Below are 21,130 nucleotides of genomic sequence, written 5' to 3'. Positions count from 1 at the left end.
AACGCGTTATGGGGTTCCGCGTGTGCCAAACTATTATTAAGTATTAATACACGCGCACTGCTCGTGTGCACAGAACGTGTAGCAAAACATTAACATGTGTTAATGGGACCTTGAGCTGAGCTGTGGGTGCGATCAACCTACAATGACAAGTCTGTTATGTGGATTGCAACACTGACAAAACATTCTAATGAACATTATTTTATACTATGTATAACATGCGGGCCATTCAGTTCATTACGCCAGACTTTAAAGTTGATTAAGTTGATTTTGTTGTTGGTTTTTCTCTACATGAGGGCTCAGTCATGGATGCAGAACTATATTAATATTCCACCGTATTCGCAGCGCCTCCTGCTGGTGACAGAAAATGACCACTTCTTAGTCTGACCGACTGTGATCCAACACAATTGATCCCATCCTCTTCATCCCTGCTCTAAATTATGCTCAACAAGTTGGAGAAGCTTGGAGGTGTGAGGGCCAATCAAAGCTGCTTACAGCTTGTATATTTGACACGTCTTGTTAGGATCTTAAGTCACTTATTCCCAAGTAAGGATGCTTAAATTGTTTTTAGTGTCATGACCTGCCCATGGATCCTGTCAGGACACCTGACCAGAGGTAGCTGTGAAGGTGACACCTGTAATCCTGCAGGTACAGCACTCAAAGTTTTTTTTTTTTATAAATATGCATGAGGAATTTCTTGCCTGTATCACAAGAAAATTATCCAATATGCAAGTCAATATACAGTATACAAGTTATTATACAACTGTGTTCAATGGTCTTTGCACATTTGTTCCAATCAACAGGTCGACCCCAGAGTCAATCTCAGGTAGGTGAACATTTTTCACATGAGGCCCCCTCTGAAGATCTTGGTTTACCTGTCAGCATTTGCTCCTGAGTGTAAGTATCAGGCAGATCACAGAGTGTTTCTCCATCCAAGCCAACTCTAGTGTGACCACATAGCTGCCAACAACCTTCTCCAACCCCAGGGTCCTTAAACTCTGGACTGTAGTCACAGTTGTAACAAAACTATTTCTATTGGGCCTGAACTTGGGTTTTTCCAACTAGCACGATGAATTGCTTTGCTGAATACTGGAAGTTCATCCTGAATTTAAAAAAAAGAATTTGTGCTTGATTTTTAATGAAACAAATAAGATCTAGTCGGTGTAGTCCTCTGTTTTCCTCTTTCGTGTATTTCATGAGTGGTTGTAATGCCTTAACATCTTCTGATTTAATGGGAGGCCACATGTGCTTTCTCCATGTAAGCTGCTGCAATTCTTTGCTCATTTCCCAAATGTTCCTGTAGCATTACAGGAACCTTTCCTGTAATGCTACAGGAACATTAGCCTGAGCATAGCCCCTCTCTGGGTTTACATGCTGGCAGCTTCTCACATTGTTGGTTTTCCCAGTTATTTTGTCAATGTGTGACTCCATAGCCTTTTGTGTCATACTTCTTTAAAAACCAGTTGTGCTAGCAGCTCTGCACACATTCCTTTAAGCCATGTTAGCTTTGTGTTAAGCTCCTTCTTTGAGATTTTTGTGTGTCATCAATGCAAACTGAAGATTTTCCTTGGATTTACTGCTCTAATCTTCAACACAAGAGAACAATTCATTTTGTGTCATGTGTTTACATTTTATGCCTTTTACGTTCCCTTTGAAGACTTGCACGTTTGTTTGCCAGAGCCATTGTAGTAATTTACTTAATCCAGTAAATTACACAGTAAATAAAAAAAACATACAACATAGCATATCTCACGTCACACTTATGATCATAGAAATGAGCCACAGACGATCACCTTCTACATTACAGCGCAGCAGCATAGCGCAGGTGAATTTACTTCTTTCCAAACTACCTGTCAGATCACACCCCGTGACATCTGACAGCTGCAAATACTCAGCAGATGCACAACTTCGCAAGACAACAAATCCATTGTCATGGTTTATGGCTCTTACATGGATCATCCTCAATTATTATTATTATTATTATTATTATTATTATTATTATTATTATTATTATTATTATTATTATTATTATTATTATAAGATTACGTCGGTAACTGATGTGAAGCGGAACTATAATGATTTGACGGAACCGTTTTGGAGTCGGACCGGAAGCAGTGTGAGGTTACTGAAGTCCCCCTGAAGTCCCGCTTCTGGTAAGTTTTCATCAAACTCTTTTTTGTGTTTGAATTCTACCCTTTTCACCCATCTTATCGCCGCATTTTGTCGACACGTTGTCACTAATGTGCTCGTGCGTGAATAAATAACACAACCAATCACGTTCGTTTTTTAAGAGAATTATTTAATGTCCACATTTGGTGGCGCGAGAGTGATCGCGTTGCTATCAATGGATGCTCGCAGAGCAGCAGACATAAAATTAAAATGATTATTCTCCTCGAACGCATTTGAAATCCGTGCGGGTCTGTTCTTTATGTATTTCTCTGTCAGGAATGTAGATTATCCTGCCATGAAGCGATAACCTACCGTCATAGATGATCATTTTAATTATTGTTTTTTTAATTATATGTACATGTCAGCATATGTTAAACAGTTATTTACATGTTTGCATATTTTCTTTAAACTTTTTATTATACAGCACACTTAGAACTAAGTTATTACAGAATATGAGCTGTAAATACTAATAGTAACTATATAAATAGGGTGTGTTTTCTTCCATTTTTCTCTGTAATAAATAGCTCTCTGTTTTCTCCATTTGTCAGGCTGCTGTCTTTCTGTCCATCTGCCCACGTTTCCCCCTCAGAGATGTTGAGAAGCACCTCAGCACAGGTGAGTCAAAGATGATGAGGAAGTATCAGGAAAATATTAACTCAGCTGAAAATGCTCCCAGACAAATAAAGGAGAGAGTTAATTTGAGCTTTTCTTGAAATTTTATCTTTACTTTTTGACCTTTATAACTAATCCTTAAGGACTTTTTTACTTTTCCTCTGTCTCCAGCTGTTGAGGCAGCTGGTAAGGTACAGGAGCACAGACACCAGCCTGATCTTGGAGAGATGTGAGTAATCGTCATTCATTCATACAAAGATTCATCCATTCAGCAGATGAGGAGTTATGAGGATCTCCTTGCTCTCTCTCTCTCCAGCGATAAACCGCGTGCAGCTGCTGGGACGAGTGGGCCAGGACCCGGTGATGAGACAGGTGGAGGGTCGCAACCCCGTTACCATCTTCTCAATGGCAACCAATGAGATGTGGCGCAGTGGAGAAGGAGAGATGAACACAACAGGTTAGAGGATTCAGGACCTTTTTGGTTTTCAGAACTACGATGTGATCAGCAGATGTCTGTACTTAGAGTTTGGCGAAACCACACAAAATAATACATAAATTAAGGCTTCACAATATTGTTATCACAGATTTTGCAAAGATGGATTTATCATGGACAGGCAGGTTTTAAAGCAAACATTCCTGTTGTCATTCACAATGACATTTATACAATATACAAATCCTTAATCAAAGTAAATGAATATCAGTTCATAAGTACAAGCAGTCATAGATATTTTCCTCTTTTATATGCAGCTAAATAAGCTTTAATTACTTGTAGTGATAAAGTTCAGTTAATCTAACCTTGTTGTTAGACTCATCTGCTGTTTTTAAACACGTGTCCACTTGATGGCGCTGTTGTGCCGTTGAGCCAAGTGAAATTGATTTTTAGCTTAACACAAAATCCTTGTAGCACGTTAGCAGAGCTGCAGACGGAGTATAACGGTGTCTGACTGTTTGTGAGTGATGTCTGCTGCGTTCCAACTGCAGGTGACATCAGTCAGAAGACGACGTGGCATCGTATCTCGGTGTTCAAACCCGGTTTGAGAGACGTTGCCTACCAGTACGTTAAAAAAGGGTATGAAGCACACACAATCAACATGTCCAACAAAATTTGTGAATCTCAAAATCTCAAAATTATATTTTGATTTCTGTCCTTTAGCTCCAGAGTTCTGGTCGAAGGGAAACTGGACTATGGCGAGTACGTTGACAAGAACCAAGTGAGACGCCAGGCAACGACCATCATTGCAGGTCGGCATAAAAACACACCTGTTGAACAGATACATGAGCGCTAGAGTTCACATCTTTTCTTTGCCTTTCTCTGTAGACAACATCGTCTTCTTGAGCGACAACATTCGAGACAGAACCTGAAGAATCGTCTGTTGACGTTGACCGTTAATATGTTTTCATCCACACAGTTAAAAGAAAAAGGGCCCTAAATGTAACAACAGAGCAGGGACGGACTAGACTGAAGCACTTCCTGCAGAGAGGCGGAAAAAAAGCTCTTTGCACTTTTATAAAGTGTTTCTTTGCCCTCTCTTTTTCATTTTGTCTGTTAAAATAATGTATATTTTGTTCCCATGGTGAGGAAACCTGTTTCCAGGGTCATTCTCTGTCTTGTTAGAAGCTGATGGTGTGAAATAATCCTACAACATGGACAAAACAATCGTCAAAACCAATGTTGTTTGTTTTTTGCAAGTTTAAAGGAGACTGCTGTTTTTTTCTTTGGAAAGAAAGTAAAGTAGTATTGAAAATTAAACATTCTTTCTCTTTTTTACATTTTTTCATGTCCTTTTTTTATGGAATGGAATTTTGGTGTGTCCGGAAACAGGTCAGGTTAATTTAACTTAATTTTTCTTTTAAGTGATCTAAAACAAAATAAAGTTGCTGATTGGCTGGTTCTATGACAGCGAGGGCGGGGTGTAGTCAAAAGTATTCTTGGCCATAAATGATTGGTCCTGATAAATCGCTGGGTCTTATCTGATTGGCCATCAAATGCTCAGGCGGACGTACAGAAACGAGCTTCAACGATATCTGTCATCTGATTGGTCAATCTTTGAGATGGGCGTGGCCAAGAGTTGTGGAGAAACCTGTTGAATCCTGCCCGACATTTTCGTCAAAACTACAAAATTAATGGCAAAACCGGAAATAGTTGAAATTGGCTCAGAAACTAAAAGTACTGAGTTATGTTTATTTCTTTTTAAATGAACTTTTATTTATATTTAATATTTTTTGTTCATTATTTTTTGTTTCGAGGTTACTAAACCATTATGGTTGATGTCTGCGATTTTGTAATGATTGAAACCAGGTCGGTCTTTAATAATATTGTACGACAATAGAGAAATGCGCTTAAAAGTTTCTTTAAACGCCACATTTCATTGAGCGTGACACGCAAAATATGGCAGAGAAGTTCAATCCAATAGTAAACGACCTTTTGTCAGTAATTCTTTTTCTGAAAGGTGCCTCAATTCTGTTTTTAGGGGTTTTATCGCAGTAGTAACGCTTCATTTTGGAATTTCCCGGAAGCTGCGCAGTTAATATAAGTAAATGTTCGAAACAACTGATTAATGAAGATTCGCTGTACTTTTTACAGTCCGCCTTCAATGTTCAGTCTCTTCACTCAATATGCGCCACAAACTTGGTGAACTTAAACTATCGATTTTACCCTGATCGGCCATCGATCGGCACGTTTGACCCCGCCCACACATTCCTGAGCGTCTGGTCCGTGAGGAGGAGCAGCTGGGAGGAAGGAAAAGGGAAAAGAGGCTGCTGGAATCCGGCTGCGGACCCCACAATCTGCGAGGAGATGAGAAACAACAACAGTAACCAGATCCGGCTCCAGTCTGACCCGCGTCACCCCGTCTGAGACACCAGAACCGGTTCCCGAGCCATCACCAATCTCCCCTCGCAAGTTTGTTTTGGACTTTCCTGCCCCGAACTTGGAGTTTCAAGTGTTTCCAACCGAACACCGCAGTTTTCTTTCAAGAGTTGAAGAAGGTTCCGATCGTCAGAGAGAGTCCGTGAAGGCACCATGGAGATCCTGGACAGTACCGAGCCCTTTCTGCACTGGGACCGGAACCTCAGCGAGCTCTCTGATACCGAGGAGATCGACTCCATGCTCTACACCAATGTAAGTTATCGATCCGGCATTGATCCCGGCGGGGAGGGGTGTGATTAGCTCCAGGGAGATTAAAGATCAGCTATAAATCCATTAAAGGGACAGGAAGGTGTGTGTGTGTGTGTGTGTGTGTGTGTGTGTGTGTGTGTGTGTGTGTGTGTGTGCGCGCGTGTGTGTGTGTGTGTGGCACCCGGCTCTCCATTCAAAGCCCTGAGCCCTGGGGTCCAGGAAATTTTCCCATCCTTGAAATCCACTTTAATCTTCTATTTTTTTCATCTTCCCCCCCCCCAGATTTTTCCTTAAAGTGACACCACATCAACACACTGTAGACATTGACTCACACACTCTCTGATGGGGGAGCAGATTTAGAGTTTATTGATGCTATAGGCTCACACCAGGTCCCAGCCATCTTCCCCTAAAGTTATAAATGCCCCCCCCAACCTCTTTATTTTTGAGATGAACTCATGTTTTGGCTGCAGGATATCCCAAATGTTTGCCTTATTACGTTACTTTTTGCCTTTTTGATCGAGTGTTTGGGTGCTAAAGTTTGCTCCATATGGAGTTTTTCCGTGAGTAACCAGCTATGGGGCTGCTGGCTCGGATGGGGCCCTGAAGCAGTGAGGGAGGGGGCCCTCGGGGGGCCCTCCCTTCCTGGTAAATACGCAGTACGGATAAACAGTGTAAAAATATTGAACGTTTGTGCTGCTCAGAATGGTTTAAAACATTAACGCTGCCTTCATTTAAAGAGGGACGAGGACGCCTGGAAAACACACGCTGGTTGGGAAGTTTAGGGAGCTCCTGCAGTTTTCCAGTGCAGGTTCACAGCTGTTGGAGCGCCGCTCTGGAGTTCTTTATCGCACGTTCGTATCTTTATTTAAACGCAGCTCAGAGACGATTCCAGAGAGCATTTTATTAAATCCATATCTAAAGAGTAGAAGATTTGAATTTATTATCATAGAAAGGAGTTAGTGTGTATAAGTAAATCAGCAGATAAACAAAACCCACCCCCCCACGCACGCACCCCCCCCCCCCCCACACACACACACACCTACACACACACACACACACCTACACACGGCATCCACGAAAGGAAACAGAGCCTTTCAAATGGCTCTTTGCCTCAGTTATGTAACTGGAAGTGTGAGTTTGTGTTCCAACTCTGTGTGTGTGTGTGTGTGTGTGTGTGTGTGTGTGTGTGTGCGTGTGTGTGTGTGTGTGTGTGTGTAATGATGGGAGGGGCATTAAGTTGCAGGGAAAAATGCAGCTGTGTTGCAGGATAGGAATCAGACACTACAGAGACCTTGTGAAAACACACAAGCACACGCAGATCTGCAGGTATTTAATGTCAACGTGAAAAGAAATCAGGGTTTTGTTACTTTGTTGAGTTCATGCAGTTTCTTATCATCAAGCTCGATGTAAAAAAACCAAACAGACGCGTCTTTAAAAGGTCACCGGAGCGCCGGAGGCCGAGCTGCCCCAGAAATCAATCAAACAAACACAGAAGGGTTGGAATGACCTGTTAGCATCGGCTGCTAAGATTTCCATGGACTAGCTCAGCTTTAGGCTGGTCCTCCTGAGGTGTTCGGTGTTTTGAGGCCAACTCTGACCTGATGGGTTTCATTTGTTTGTGTTCCGTGAAGAGTTACGCCCAGGCTGCACAAAGGCCAGGCTGTGTTCTGACTGGAGATGCTGCTGTTAGCAAGGTGACGGCTCTATATATAGACAGGCGTGTGTGTGTGTATGTGCGTGTGTATGTGTGTGTGTGTGTGTGTGTGTGTGTGTGTGTGTGTGTGAGGGAGAGGCCTGAACGTAAAGAGCAACAAGCCTGCAGTGTTTAAATCTCAGGCAGCAGAGTGGCGTCTTTGTTAGCGCCTGTCTCACTTTTTCTCGGCGGGGGGGTGTGTGTGTGTGCTAGTATGAGATTCCTCGCGACAATGCTAACCCTCTGAGCCTCCGGTGTGGGCTCCAGAGCTGCTCCCCCCCATCGCCCCTCCGCTGTGTCACGCCTCCCCCTCCCAATGCCTGAACAATCCTTAATGGCGTGATTGTGAGCTAACGGCGAATATGACCTCGGTTCGAGGAGACGCCATCTTCGTTGGCCCCCGTGTGCAAAAGGAGGCTCCCAAAATCGGGCCGTTTTGGCCAACAGAACTCTCACTTTCTGGTCGTCGATGTCCGGAATACGTGAAGGAAACCAACGTAGCAAGACGCAGCTAACGGGTGCAAACGCGCGGCCTCGCTAGCCAAACGGCTACTGCGGGTCGCGATTTTTAAGCCGTTTAAACCGGCAAATAGGCCGCAGCTTAGAAGTCGGAAGACGAACGACTCCGCTGTCACTTTCCTCCCAACATGTGGCGACCGTAAATCCGAGTCCGTGCAGTCGTGCATACTTTCCCGAGTTTGGCGCAGCGTTCCCCACGTGCTGACCACGTGTGGGGAGAGGACGCGGCGAGGGAGCGTATGTTTGCTCTGGCTTCAACTACGTCCGGTTCACCTGCATACCTGCGCACGTTCCCGCCCCTGGAACGACAGCTACATGCTTTACGACTGATTCCGACTCCGGAGTAGCGGGACGGGACGTCAGCGAAGGTTCTGGTCATGTGACGGGGCCGGAGCCGGTTCTCCATCGGGGCCGGGCATCCTGCGGGCTCTGAATGGCCCCGTGTCTCAGAGCAACGGTCACTGAGTGCACTGGTTTTACCCCGATAGGAACCAGACGGCGGCGTCCCCCTCCCCCCCCCCCCCCCCCCCCCCCCCCCCCCCCCCTTCCCTGAGCGGAGGCCGGCGACTCGCTCAGATTCCAGCCGCCGTGCGTTGATGTCATCCAAGGGAACACGCCCGCGCTATTGCCGTGTACGTTGTCCTTGTGGCAGGCGTGGTGCCGGATCTTCAGGTTAGCCCGAGTTAATAAAAGAACGTCAATAGTGCGTCAATAATCAGTGTCATCTAGATAAATATCTCCTGATTATTCATCAGAGGGAACCTCTGTTCTGGTTTAACTGGTTCCCAGTACCAGTGGCTCCGTCTTCGGCTGGGCTGGTCGCTAATTATTGGATGGTATCGGGGGGGAACATTTCCAGGATCTTGTGGCGGAGCCGTCCAAGGACGCCGGTTCTTCACAGCGTCCGGAGATCCCTCGAGTTTCCGACGGTATAACCCGATCTGAGCCGGTATTCCCAGTCCAGAATCAGGACTTTTGTCCACTTGTTGTGTTTGTTTAGGTTTGACAAAAAGGGCGAACCTGAACCAGGTCGGCCTGAACAATGTGTGAGATCAGGTTATGGGAATCGCTATCAGGAAGTAAAGGACGATATCAGAATCGCTAATGCTAACATCAGGGAGATTGGGCTTATGTAACTCCCGGTTATCAGCGTGGAGTTTATCTCTGGGTTCCTGCCACAGTCCACACACACGTGAGTGGGTCAGCTTCCTTTGGGGGTACAGGGTGTTCTGGTGCCTCACCTGTGGGCCACCGGGAGGGGCTCCCGCCGCCCCTATTAGCCAGGAATGGCGTGGAAATTGTGGGTAGTACTTCTGGTATCTTCACACGCCCCCTGCTGGTCCTGACCCGTGAGGACCAGCTTTGGGAGGCTGCGACCGGCCCCAGAGCAGCGAAATCCTCACGCCGCCGTCAACGTGCCGATTTCATCAGACAATTTCTGGCGTCTTTGGGTCTTCTTTGTCCTCTGGTTCTAATAAAACGTTTGGCAGAATTTGCCAGGTAGCGGCGTCGCTTAAATCAAAGCCGCGCCTCCCGACGTTTTGGACGCGGGGTCCTCAGATGGCGCGCACGTGCGCTCTTCTCCCCCTCGGCTGATGCAACTTCTCTCCAGACTGTGGAAAAAAAACTGCGGCGGGAGGTTTGGCGGCCGCTGTCATGGCCGCCGCCTCAGAGCGAGGCGAAGGTAGTAATCAGCATGTGGGGGGATCAGGACGGAGCCTGGATTTCTGAGGCTAAAGCTAATTTTGTCTCCCCGGTCCGCTCCTCTCGCCCCCTCTTTTCCTCCTTTTGCTCCAGGTTTAAAGGTCCATGTTGGAGCCCTGTTGGTGTGGTTAGCAGGGTGTGGGTCCAAGTTCCCAGCCCGAAAATGTGCCTGGAAGCATCTATTTTATTTTATTTTTTTCGGTCGAACTCTGGTCAGATGTAGCAAACTGACCGCTTCCGTCCTTCTCCTCCCACCACACGAGACATCGAACCTTAAAACAAAGCTCGCCCCGCAGAATTCCGTGTTTAAGTTGCAGCCAGAGCTCCGGTGTTGGAAACCATCAAAGTGGCGAAAGCTTGTTAGACACTTATTAAACAGCGAGGTGCCGACTTTGATGGGTTTTATGCTTTTTTTTTTTTTTGCTCGCATGAAATGAGGCTGCAGAAATGTTAACAAGCTTTTTCTAACATGAGGATTTATTGTGTATAATTTGGGAGATAGTTGTACTGATAAAACTAGTATTTTGGGTAAAGATTTGGCTTAATTTTGTGCTACTTGCCTGCTAAATACCGAGCTGCTAACTAGCGTGTCAAAAAGCATTACCTTAGGGCAGAAACCTGACCCTTCTCAGCCTTTTTAACCTCTCCACCCCGTCGACTCCTCTTCCTCCTCCTCCTCCTCCTCTTCCTCCTTCTGGCTGAGCTGAGAGCGCTGACGAGTCGGGTCCTGTCCCAGAATACCAGAACCTTTGCGCCTGGTTGGTTGCTAATCTCTTAACCTTCACCGATGAGCTTCTATCATCCACCAGAGCGGCTTTAACGTCGGGGTTCAGGAGGATGAATCGGATCCGTCTGGACCGCTTTCATCTGGACGGACCACATGAGGGCGGGTTAGCAGGATTTGGGCCCCCCAGAACAGCATGTGGTCCGTAGCCGGGTTTTAGTACAAGCTCACATGGGAGCTAATGCGCTAATCAACAAATGTTTACTGTTCTGGACACCTGTGTTATCATTTTAAATACATTCTCCAGTGATTCGATGAGGTTTTCATAAAACTCTGAGTCGTTCTCCACCGGCCGGCCGTGCGCGTGCACGTGCACGTGCTTCGACAGGCGAGCGAGTTTCTACTTGGCAACCTCGAGCAGAGGAATGAAGATAAGCGGCGGGCCCAGACAAGTTTCCCAGAGTGTTTGAATTTCCAGGGATTAAGAGCATCGCTATGGGATACCGCGGCCTTGACCCAGTTTAGACCAGAGGGGACCAGGTCCCAGAACCTCCGGCAGGTTCTTTTGATTGGTCCCTCTTCAGAGAGCTTCAGCTAATAAAGACATCTCCCAGCATTCCTTTGGAGTCGGGGAGGGCAGCGCGAGGTACCTGAGGGTCAGTCGGTGCTGCAGCCCAGAGATGGAAGAATTTACGTGTGTGTGTGAGTGTGTGTGTGTGTGTGTGTGTGTGTGTGTGTGTGTGTGTGTGTGTGTGTGTGTGTGTGTGTTAGGGACATCAGAAAGCAGCTGTGCTTGTGTTTGACACAAACATCTGACAGCTGTGTTTGCAGACAGGAAGTGAGGCGAAACGCCGCTTTAACCGTGTTGGTTTTCGGACCATAATAACAAATGTGTTTCTGGAGCTTCGGCTCCATTTTTCATCCTGAACCGGAACAAAACCCAACAGCTCGACGCTCTCAGAACCTGCTCGTTTCAGAAATGGGTGTTGGCCATTTGTGATTGACTGTTTTAAATGAAAAGTTCACCGATAATGAGTTTTTACAGTGCATTTCTGCCGCTAGATAAAAGTGAGAGATTTGCTGCCGTTGGTTCAGTTTGTTTGTTTACTTTCAGTCGTCTGTTTAAACGGTAGCATTAGCGCGCTAAAGCTAAACTCCGTTTTACCATGTAAACGGATATTTGTCTGAGTTTGTTTTGTTTCCCCCCCTCGATTTTGGGTAATTAAACGTATTCTTTTGTCTTTCCTGCCATCAAAGCCTGAAAATCGGGAGTTTCTTTTTCACCAACGCCCATTAACAGGATAAAAGTCCCAATTTCCAACATGTCGGATTTTGGCGAACAGCAGGCGAGGGGTCGATGTTTGCTTGGACAGTAAAACCGGTCAGTGTGACAGAGCAAGGCTGGAAAGTTTGGGTGTGTGTGTGCATGTGTGTGTGTGTAGGGGGGAGTGTGTGTGTGTGTATTTGTGTGTGATCTTTCGGAAGCCCTGGGAGCCATCTGGGAATGATTTTACCAGAAATAGGAAAGGGACAGTAAAGAGAAGAGGCCATTTTCCATTTGTCATCTGTTTAATTTACACACACACACACACACACACACACGCACACACACACACACACACACACACACACACACACACACACACACACACTTTATTTGTTGAAACCAACTTTCTGTGGCGTGTTTGTGAGTACTGAGCGTTCGCCGCTAACGAGGCTGCTAACAACAACTTGTATCAAACAGGAAGTGGACTTGTGTCAAACAGGAAGTGGACGTGAAGCATCTCACATCAGCCTGTAATGGTTTCGCTGGTTTTTTCTATATCTCCCAGTATTCCTGTGCTCGGCTGTAAGTGGAGGGTAAACACCGGCGGCCCAACTGTTCCTGTTGTTTACCCCTGTTAAGCAGAACATCCCCCTCACACACACACACACACACACACACACACTTTTTTGTGTTTAAAGATAGATTAACAGCGCTGTGTTATATGCTGGTGCAGTTCCCGGGTGTTTTTTGGGTGGTTCCGAGCACAGCCGGGTGTTTTCCGGAACCTTCCACCAGTCAGACCAGCACTCACCGTCCACTTTCCTTCTGAGTCCAGTTTCATGTGGAGAATCTGGGTCAGGGAGCGTCTGAGTCTCCTGGGAGGCATTTTTCTGAAAGGAGGTCATTTTGGGCAGTCGGACACTGTGGAACAAATGATGTTAGCGCTAGTTAGCCTTGGAATGACGAGTCTCGCACGTAAACCGACGGGCCGGAAGGCCGTCCAGACGTGACGCGAGGCCTCGGCGCAGATAAAACCCCGGACGCGGCGTCCTCCAACCACACTGCCACCATTTTGCTTCTTTTGCTCATGGCCAAAACAAAAATGCAGCCTCAGCTGATAAGTCTAGAGCGCCGCATGGCTGCTCAAGCTAACTGCTAAAACAGCTCACGCATTGTTAGAATTCCAGCAGCCACCCGCAAGTCGCCCCCCTGCAGCGGGGGGGACGGGGACCCAGGCATGAACGGAGAGCAGAGGCAGCAGCGGGGGTCGGTACGCACATATTGGGCCCTCGTTAACGTTGGGTGTTTGGGGAATTTCACCAGAAGGTCAGGATGTGGGAAAAGGAGCCGAGTCCAGCAGATGAGTCACCCGGCTGTCATCTGTGTGTGTTTCCGAGAGTGTGTTTGCACCAGTGCATCATCGAGTACACACACACGGGTCCAGAGCAAGGTACACACACACGGATACACAGGATGACCCTTGGGTCCGTAGGGAGTCTCGTCCTCCTTTCTGCTTTTTTGTTTCCCATCTGGTTCTTTTCTTCCCGGGGTGTTACGTCATCCGACTTTCCTCTCCGGGCACCCCTCCGTGCACGCTAACGCCCGGGTTTAAGGGCAGAAACAGACGCTTGGTGGAAAAATTACAGAGCCGAGAGGACATTCCTTCCGTCCCCGTCTCCCCTCCCGCTACTTTAGCTGCGAGCTGGTGACCAGTACAGCTGTGGGGGCTTTTATTACCGAAGAACTCACACCGACAAACCTCCCAGTTTGAGCTCCCAGTTTCCCCACCGAGGCTTGGAGTCTCGTGGTTCCAGCTGGAACGTGTCGAGTTACATCTGGCCTTAAATACCACGCTTTCTGCTGGTCTGCAGCAACAAAGAGGACTCTGTGTGTGTTTGGGTGTGTGTGTGTGTGTGTGTGTGTGTGTGTGTGTGTGTGTGTGTGAGAAAGGAGAACATGTAATGCAGGGCAGTAGGCCGGGCAGCAGAATGAGTCATTTCACACACACACACACACACACACACACACACACACACACACACACACACACACACACACTCTCCTGATCGTCCTCAAGCGTCCGCGTGCAGCACAAACACGGACCATCCGTTTAGGAGGGGCAGCGTAAACATTTATCCTCCAGCGGATCCATTCTCGTCTTTTACAATGTAGGTCAGTGCGAGCGCGTCGTGCACGTGGGAGCGTGTTTAACGTGGATAAAGGCTGAACGTGCACGTGCCAGAAATGTCACACTGAGGGCAAACACTCACCGTCGTCTACCTCCGCCCGGCGTCTCCTGGAAACCACATCATACCCACAGCTCGATTATAGGCCAACACACACACTCACACACACACACACACACACACACACACACACACACACACACACACACACACAGTGAGGACGGTAATTACGGTGTCAACACAGACCGTTAAATTACCGGTTGCCTCCCAGCAAAAGATCCCGAGTTGACTTAAAGTGAACCTTTTGATGTTGCCCATGAATTAAACTCTAATAGCATGTTGCATCGAGCTAATCAAGCTAAACAGATCAGCTTCCTCGGCTGGGATCTGGTTGGAGAGCAGCTCCAGAGTAGATCTCCGCTCCGTTAGCGAGCCTGCGCAGCGTTGACAGCAGTGGGAGCTTAGCGCGACGGTTATTAATGCGCTGGGTTGTCATTAGCATCAGAAACAGCTCATTTGCTCGAAAAGAAAAGGGTTTGAAAGTAAGACGAGGGTCATTTTTAGGGGAGTGGGCTGATTACTGGTGTTTGGGTTTAGGAAACGTGTATTTGACCTTTGACATTACGGAAATATCCCAAAACTGGGACACGGGAGGTTCCATCTCAGAGAAGGAACGATCTAGAACCGCACCAGAAACACCCGCAGTGATGATGGATGAGTGCTCTGTCATTTTTAGTGTGTGTGTGTGTGTGTGTGTGTGTGTGTGTGTGTGCGCACGCCTAACGAAAGCCACATGTTGGGCTCCCTCCTCCAGCTTGGCTCTCCTCCCTTCATACCTTTGGACTCCCCTTCCTTTCTTCGTTGTTATGTAACGACTTTTTCTAGCCTCGCGCGAACTGTAGCCGAGTGTTCCAGGGTCCACGCGGGGGGGATCCGCACTCCCCCGACGGACGGACAGACGGAGTGAGATCACCGATCCTGGGAAACGTCGGGATTTCTGGGCCGCGTCGCTTCAGTGAAAAGTTTCGCTGATTGTTAGCGTTAGCGTTAGCGCAGTGGCCGCGTTTCCTTGTAACCGCTGCTCGGTCTTGGCTGTCACATGACCTCGGAGAGGAGGACAGAAGGAGGGAGGAGGAGGCGACGGGGGGAGGAAGGAGCAGATAAAGACCACGAGCTTCTGCAGGGTAAATTTAACGCCGAGCTGAGACTCAGACGCTGAAATAAAAAGAGGAGTGGGAGGAGAAGTGGTAATAAAACAGGTGGGACCTGTAATTACTGCGTGGAGGTGTAATTACCGTCTGTCTTCCTGTCTGATCCGCTCCCTCTCCTCCGTCTGCAGCACTTCTCCGAGCTGCTGGACGACCTCTCCCAGGATGCTTTGCTGGGCCAGCTGCTCAGCGACCCCTTCCTGTCGGGAGGGAGGTGCGGCGTGGAGGCCATGGAGGGGGAGGACGGCGGCGACCTGTCCCCGTCCTCCCCGCTGCCCCCCCACATCACGGCCGAGCACAGCTACTCGCTCTGTGGCGACAGCCGGCCGCAGTCGCCGCTGTCACATCTGACCGGTGAGCAAGGCAGCGAAGCAGGTAAGAGGAGCGAGCAGTTCCTCCCCACAGTGGGGGTGGGGGGGGGGTCAGGAATAATGGGTTTCATCCTCTGCAGGAGAATCTGAGGGGGATTCAGCCGATTGGCCGATGGAGCAGGAGGAAGCCATGGACAGCCTCCTGTGTGAGACCCCCTCCCTGATCCCCACCCTCTCCCTCTCACTGCCCCAGGCCCCCGAGGGGCCCGCCGCGGCCTCCCCCGTGGCTGCGGCCGCTCTCCCCGCCGTGGCTTCCACCTCAGCCTCCTCCAACCAGGGCAAAGGCGTCAAGGTGAGCTGGGGGCGTCCAGCAGAGACTTTTAACAGCTTTAAAACCGTCCTCTGACGTCCCTCGTTTCCGTTCACAGATAAAAGAGGAGAGCGTCCTCCCCCAGATCAAACTGGAGCCTCATGAAGTCGACCAGTTCCTCAATCTGTCCCCCAAAGGTCTGGATTGTGTCTCAGCTCCTCTCTCACGGCGCCCCCTGCTGGACGATGTAAGCAACTGATCATCTGGTGTCATTTTTCCAGGACTGGAGTCGCTGCAGATGCCCCCCACTCCTCCCAGTTCCCATGGCAGTGACTCCGAGGGCAGTCAGAGTCCCGTCCACGCCCCTCCTGGCCTCTCCCGCCCCACCTCCCCCACCAGCCCAGCTCCGGCTCAGGCCGCCCTGAAGACGTCGCCCCGAGCCTCGTCCTGCCTGTCCAACTCCCCCCTGCTCACCGCTCCTCATGTGAGTCCTGACACGTGAACTTTGAAGGCAAAAACAATAACTTCCTGCCCTTGTTGTTGATGAAACGTCCACATATTTATCAAAAAAGATGTCTAATGTCTGCGTCCTGGGTGTAGAAGCTGCAGGGCTCGGGCCCGTTGATCCTGACCGAAGAGGAGCGCCGCACGCTGGTGGCCGAAGGCTACCCGGTTCCCACCAAACTGCCCCTCACCAAGGCCGAGGAGAAGGCGCTGAAGAAGATCCGCCGGAAAATCAAAAATAAGGTAGAGGTTCAGGAAGTTGTCTCTAGAAGTACATGTTCTTTTAAAACAAATAGAATAAAAATCTGCATTTGCTGTCAGATTTCCGCTCAAGAGAGTCGCAGAAAGAAGAAAGAGTACATGGACACGCTGGAGAAAAAGTGAGTCGCCCTGTTGAAACTTTTAAGCCTGAAATTGAGTCCGTAAATATAATTACAAGCAGTCGACGAACGTAATATCAGAGTGACCCTGCAGTACCTCTGTCTGACCGCAGGGTGGAGACATGCACCAACGAAAACAGCGAGCTGCGCAGAAAAGTGGAAAACCTGGACAAGGACAACAAGTAAGAACACTCCCACTGGCGTGATAATGCACCACAAACACTGGCGTGCTTCCACCTTCGTTCTACTGAAGAAAATCTGTCAGTTAGGTGAGAACTGTTCCTCTAACCGGCAAACTGAATATTAAAAACAGGAATTATCTGCCTGGAGATCAGGTATCGTCCGACCCCGCAGCATAATTTTTATCTCCTTCAGAAGCCTGAAGGGTGCACAGATGCATCGGGGAAACCCCGAATGAATCCTGCGACTCCCAAAAAGCGGCGAACGATTCGGCGTTTGGGCGTTGCACGAGTTTTAATGTAAAACGGGTCTGATGAACGCGGCTGTTTGAGGATCCGTCTTCCGTGACTGCGGGAGAAACTTGCGTCTGTGCGACGCCCGGCCTGTCGACTGACAAAGAACGCTTGTTGATGTGTTGATTTATTATTGATGAGGCCCCAGAGTAGCTCGTCATGGCAGACCTGACAGACGCTGAGGGCAGAATATTTTCTTTTATAAGCAAAACCCATCCGGAAAAGTCAATAAGGTGAAACTGACTGTCATGTTTTATAAGTACAAAATGACAGGAGCAGGTGCTCAGCATGGTGGCGTGGTGGTTAAAGCATCGCCATCCACTTCTGACATAAGACGTCCCTTCATGGTGCAGTTAGCCAGCAATAGCATTAGCTCTGTGAGCTCAGAGGTGCTTTTGGGACTGAATCTGACCTAAAGTTTTGAGCTGGAACGTGGATGTGAAATGGTGGTTTTCTCCTCTGCAGGTCTCTGTTGCAGCAGCTGCAGTCTCTGCAGGACATGGTGGCGGGAAAACTCGCCAAATCCTGCAGGGTGGCGGGAACCCAGACCTCGTCTTGCCTAATGGTGAGTGTGTGTGTGTGTGTGTGTGTGTGTGTGTGTGTGTGAGACAAATTGAAACATCGACTAGGAAACATCTGCCTCATTCGTCAGCCGTTTATCACCCCCTCATAATTTATCATCTCTGTCTCGCTGTAGGTGGTCATGTTGTGTTTCGCTCTGTTTCTGGGAAGTTTCTACCCCGGCAGTTTCATTCCCTCCTCCAGCATCACTGAAACTGGCCTCGCCTCCAAACAGCTGACCATCAAAGAGTCCTACATCGCCACAGGTGCGCGCCGCGGGGCCGTGCTAGCTTGTATTAGCTATCCACACGCACTTCCTGTTGTCACAAATGTGATGAATAATTAGTGAACAACATCAATAATCAGATTTCACCTATAGAGCTGCAAGGACGGACAAGTAGACCTGACCTTTGGCTTCATCACACACACACACACACACACACACATACACACACACGAGCATAGGTAAAATGGAAACAAGTGAATTTAATGGTTTAGAATATTGTATGTGAAGCGTTTACGTAACTATGTGTGTGAGATCTGTGGTCGCCGGTCAGCTCATGTTTTTCGATGTTGGTCTCAGTCAAGTCCAGGAATCTCCTGTCGACCTTCGAGGACGAGCAGCCGCACCTCCTGGGCCTGGGCGGGGAGTACCCCCTGGAGATGGAGGACACGCACGCCGTCGTGGTGGCGGCCTGGCGGCGCTCGGAGCAGAAGAGCCTGGGGGCGGAGCCCAGCAGGGTGGAGACGCACCCGCCTTTCAGGAACAAGCACAACAACACACAGACAGCCAAAAACCTGCTGCTGGACCTGCACAGGTGAACTCCTGATGTCAGACATCTACATTTCCGTGACGTCTTTTTTTGCACGCTAACCGTTAGCGCGCTGCTACGTGGACTGATCCCTGGTTCTCCTCACGCAGGTCTCTGGAGCAGCGGGCGGGCGAGAGCAGTAAAGTGGTAGAGCTAGAACGAACGGTCAACGAGACCTCCTGAGGCCACGCCCCCTTCCCCCACCTGGATAATGGTTCAGTGTCCTGGAGCAAACCTCACAGTTCCTCCCACTGCTGAGGGTTTTCTGCCGCCTGCGGGCGCTCAGATACACTGTAGTAATGATGACTTGTGCTATCGGGGCACTGGTTGCCTCCCAGTCTGAAGCAAGGTTGCACTGATTAATCTGACACGAGTTAAATTTTAGTGGTATCTGTTGCCTGAGTGGACCTGGCTTGAAACACTGTAAAAATATGAGTTCAAAACAGACGTAGGGAATAAAAATCACATTTATTCCTTTGGAAATGTGTGAAAATATGATGTGAGGCTGTTTACAGGACACTGACAGAAAACATTTGTATTTATAGAACCTTTTTTTTTTTTTTTTTTTTAAAGATTGCTCTTTGTAGTTGTGTCACTTTTAATAGCAGTTGTGTTTATTTTCTATTCCCGTGACTCGGACATCCCGGTTTTTGATACTTTTGTTCATGTTGTACATTTGTGTTTTAATTTTATTTTTCTCTTTTGTACTTTCCGCGCTAAAATTGAGGGTTTGCCTCGAGGTGCCTGCACTCATTCGGGAAAATTTCAAAAGATGTGAGTTAAAATGTGTTTTACGTCTTTTTTTTGGCAATGACTGAACATTTAGTTACATATGAATGTGGGGATCCTATTAGCTACTCTTTAGCTATCTTTACTTACCTCTGTGCATGCTAGTCTCTGTGTGCTAGCCAGAAAACATTTTCCTATTATTTTTCTTATCAAAAGCAGCTCAAGAGGCAATGTTGCAGCTTAAACGTCTGATCTTCTTTACTGTTATTTTTAAATTTTGGAATAAATATCAGGAGCTTAGCTAGTGCTGTATGAAAGACTGACAGATATGGTGTCAGCTAGTTAGCTCCATCCAGTGCCGCTAAATATCAGCGGTAAAACAAACTTTTCTTAAATTTAGCACGATTATCTCCTCCACTTGTTAGCACTTAGCATTGTATTAGCATTCCAATGTGAGAGTGGTATCAATCTGTTTTTAACCTTTGACTGTACGGAAGAACATCATTGCTTTATTTTGCTGCAATTCTTCTGTCTTTAGAACTTTCCCTTTTAGCATTTGCCAAAGATTTGTTTTTTTCTCAGACAAGAAAAAGGTTTCTATTTTTGTAAATTTAAGTTGTTAATAAGCAAGTCTAAAAGTCTCCAGTTTATAATCCTTTGACGTCCACGGTCACCGATGCTTTCACAACTGCAATATTTGTGGCTTTAAGTCTTAATTGTCCATTTCATTTACAGCACCGGCAGACTTGTTTAACATTTTGTAGCTTTATATAATCATTCCTGAGTGTTGCTGACTGGCCAGTTACTTCTACCTTGTAAATAGAATAAAATCCAGACGATTTCAGGCAGCGTCCACCGTCAAAATAAAACATTAAAATAAAGCCCGTAAACACGATAAACTATATTTGATGGGACATTGTGACTTTGTTTTGGGCTTCCTGTCTTTTTGCTTTCAAATGAATAAAGTATTTTCCTTAGTAAAAGCACCTTGCCTGCGTTTGTGTAGTCTGTTCAGCTCTCAGACTAATAACAAGATTAAACTGTAACTCTCTGGAAAGCTGCAACTTCATGGCATTTTTATTTTTTTAAATCACAATCTAATGGTGTGATTGATAATGATAATTGATAATGATGCTTATGACTTCCTGGATTAAGCATAAATAGAGAAGAGGAGAGGGCCAAGAACAGAGCCCTGTGGTACTCAAACAAGTAGCTGACATACACTTCATGATGTAAATGGTTGCATCATCAAATATTTGAATCTAAAATTTCAAATATTTAGTTTTTCTCTGAAGAATTGGAGCTTTGTTTAGTGAGAATTTTCAACTTTAGGATCAAGTTGTAGGTTTTACAAAGCCTGCTCTGATAACATGGCTAAAGTGCTAGCATGCAGGTTTGATGCCATTGTCCGAAAGCAGTAAACACATTATCGGTGCAGAGTATACATTAGCAGTAGTGGAGCTAAAATCTGATTAGCCCTTAAAAGTGAAATACAGAGAAAATTAAAGATGGTAAGGAGTAACATTAAAATATCTACAGTAAGCAACAACTAAAATAAACAACCCTTTCTGTGGTTCTTCCAAACTTTTCTGTGATGTTTCAAATGAAATTATGTGCAAACTGGATTAAGACAAAGTACTGGCACAGACTAGCTTCTGTCTTTATCACAAACAGATCCGCTCCTGGTAATTAGTGGAATACTGAGATAAAGTACAGCCCACAACAGCACTAATCAATATATCAGGAGAAAACTCTGATGTACTGAAGCACTGAGATCAAAGATGATTCCAAGGATTGATTCAGTGTTCAGCTTCTTCAATTATACAAGGGAAAAATCCCTTTGAGGTTCAAAG

The 21,130-nt window shown here is 47.1% G+C and overlaps 2 protein-coding genes and 1 long non-coding RNA gene across 6 annotated transcripts; all 3 read left to right on the top strand.

The window, feature by feature from the left end:
- Positions 1-301: 301 nt before the first annotated feature.
- Positions 302-916, top strand: LOC115246703 (uncharacterized). The gene is made up of 3 exons (XR_003885803.1): positions 302-465; positions 569-645; positions 801-916. It is a non-coding gene; the product is annotated as an uncharacterized lncRNA (long non-coding RNA).
- Positions 917-2,069: 1,153 nt separating this feature from the next.
- On the top strand, positions 2,070-4,546 carry ssbp1 (single-stranded DNA binding protein 1). The gene is made up of 7 exons (XM_003972691.2): positions 2,070-2,150; positions 2,715-2,781; positions 2,950-3,007; positions 3,095-3,235; positions 3,760-3,847; positions 3,932-4,020; positions 4,097-4,546. The coding sequence occupies exons 2-7, from the start codon at positions 2,758-2,760 to the stop codon at positions 4,138-4,140; spliced, it is 444 nt and encodes a 147-aa protein (XP_003972740.1). The 5' UTR covers positions 2,070-2,150; positions 2,715-2,757; the 3' UTR covers positions 4,141-4,546.
- Positions 4,547-5,335: 789 nt separating this feature from the next.
- creb3l2 (cAMP responsive element binding protein 3-like 2) lies at positions 5,336-20,263 on the top strand. 4 transcript variants are annotated; one of them, XM_011613232.2, is made up of 12 exons: positions 5,336-5,899; positions 15,329-15,572; positions 15,649-15,860; positions 15,937-16,015; positions 16,100-16,302; positions 16,419-16,565; positions 16,644-16,702; positions 16,816-16,884; positions 17,641-17,740; positions 17,873-18,002; positions 18,320-18,567; positions 18,659-20,263. In XM_011613232.2, the coding sequence occupies exons 1-11, from the start codon at positions 5,801-5,803 to the stop codon at positions 18,556-18,558; spliced, it is 1,581 nt and encodes a 526-aa protein (XP_011611534.2). In that variant the 5' UTR covers positions 5,336-5,800; the 3' UTR covers positions 18,559-18,567; positions 18,659-20,263. The 4 variants fall into 4 exon arrangements, with proteins under 4 accessions (XP_011611534.2, XP_011611532.2, XP_029681286.1 ...); XM_011613230.2 differs by having other exon boundaries at positions 5,337-5,899; positions 18,320-18,554; XM_029825426.1 differs by lacking the exon at positions 5,336-5,899 and adding an exon at positions 13,832-15,173 and having other exon boundaries at positions 18,320-18,554.
- Positions 20,264-21,130: the final 867 nt, after the last annotated feature.

This window comes from Takifugu rubripes, chromosome 18 (assembly GCF_901000725.2).
Source record: "Takifugu rubripes chromosome 18, fTakRub1.2, whole genome shotgun sequence".
Lineage (NCBI taxonomy): Eukaryota > Metazoa > Chordata > Actinopteri > Tetraodontiformes > Tetraodontidae > Takifugu > Takifugu rubripes.
Note: the sequence above shows the minus strand (reverse complement) of the source record. Positions and strands in the feature narration are given on the sequence as shown.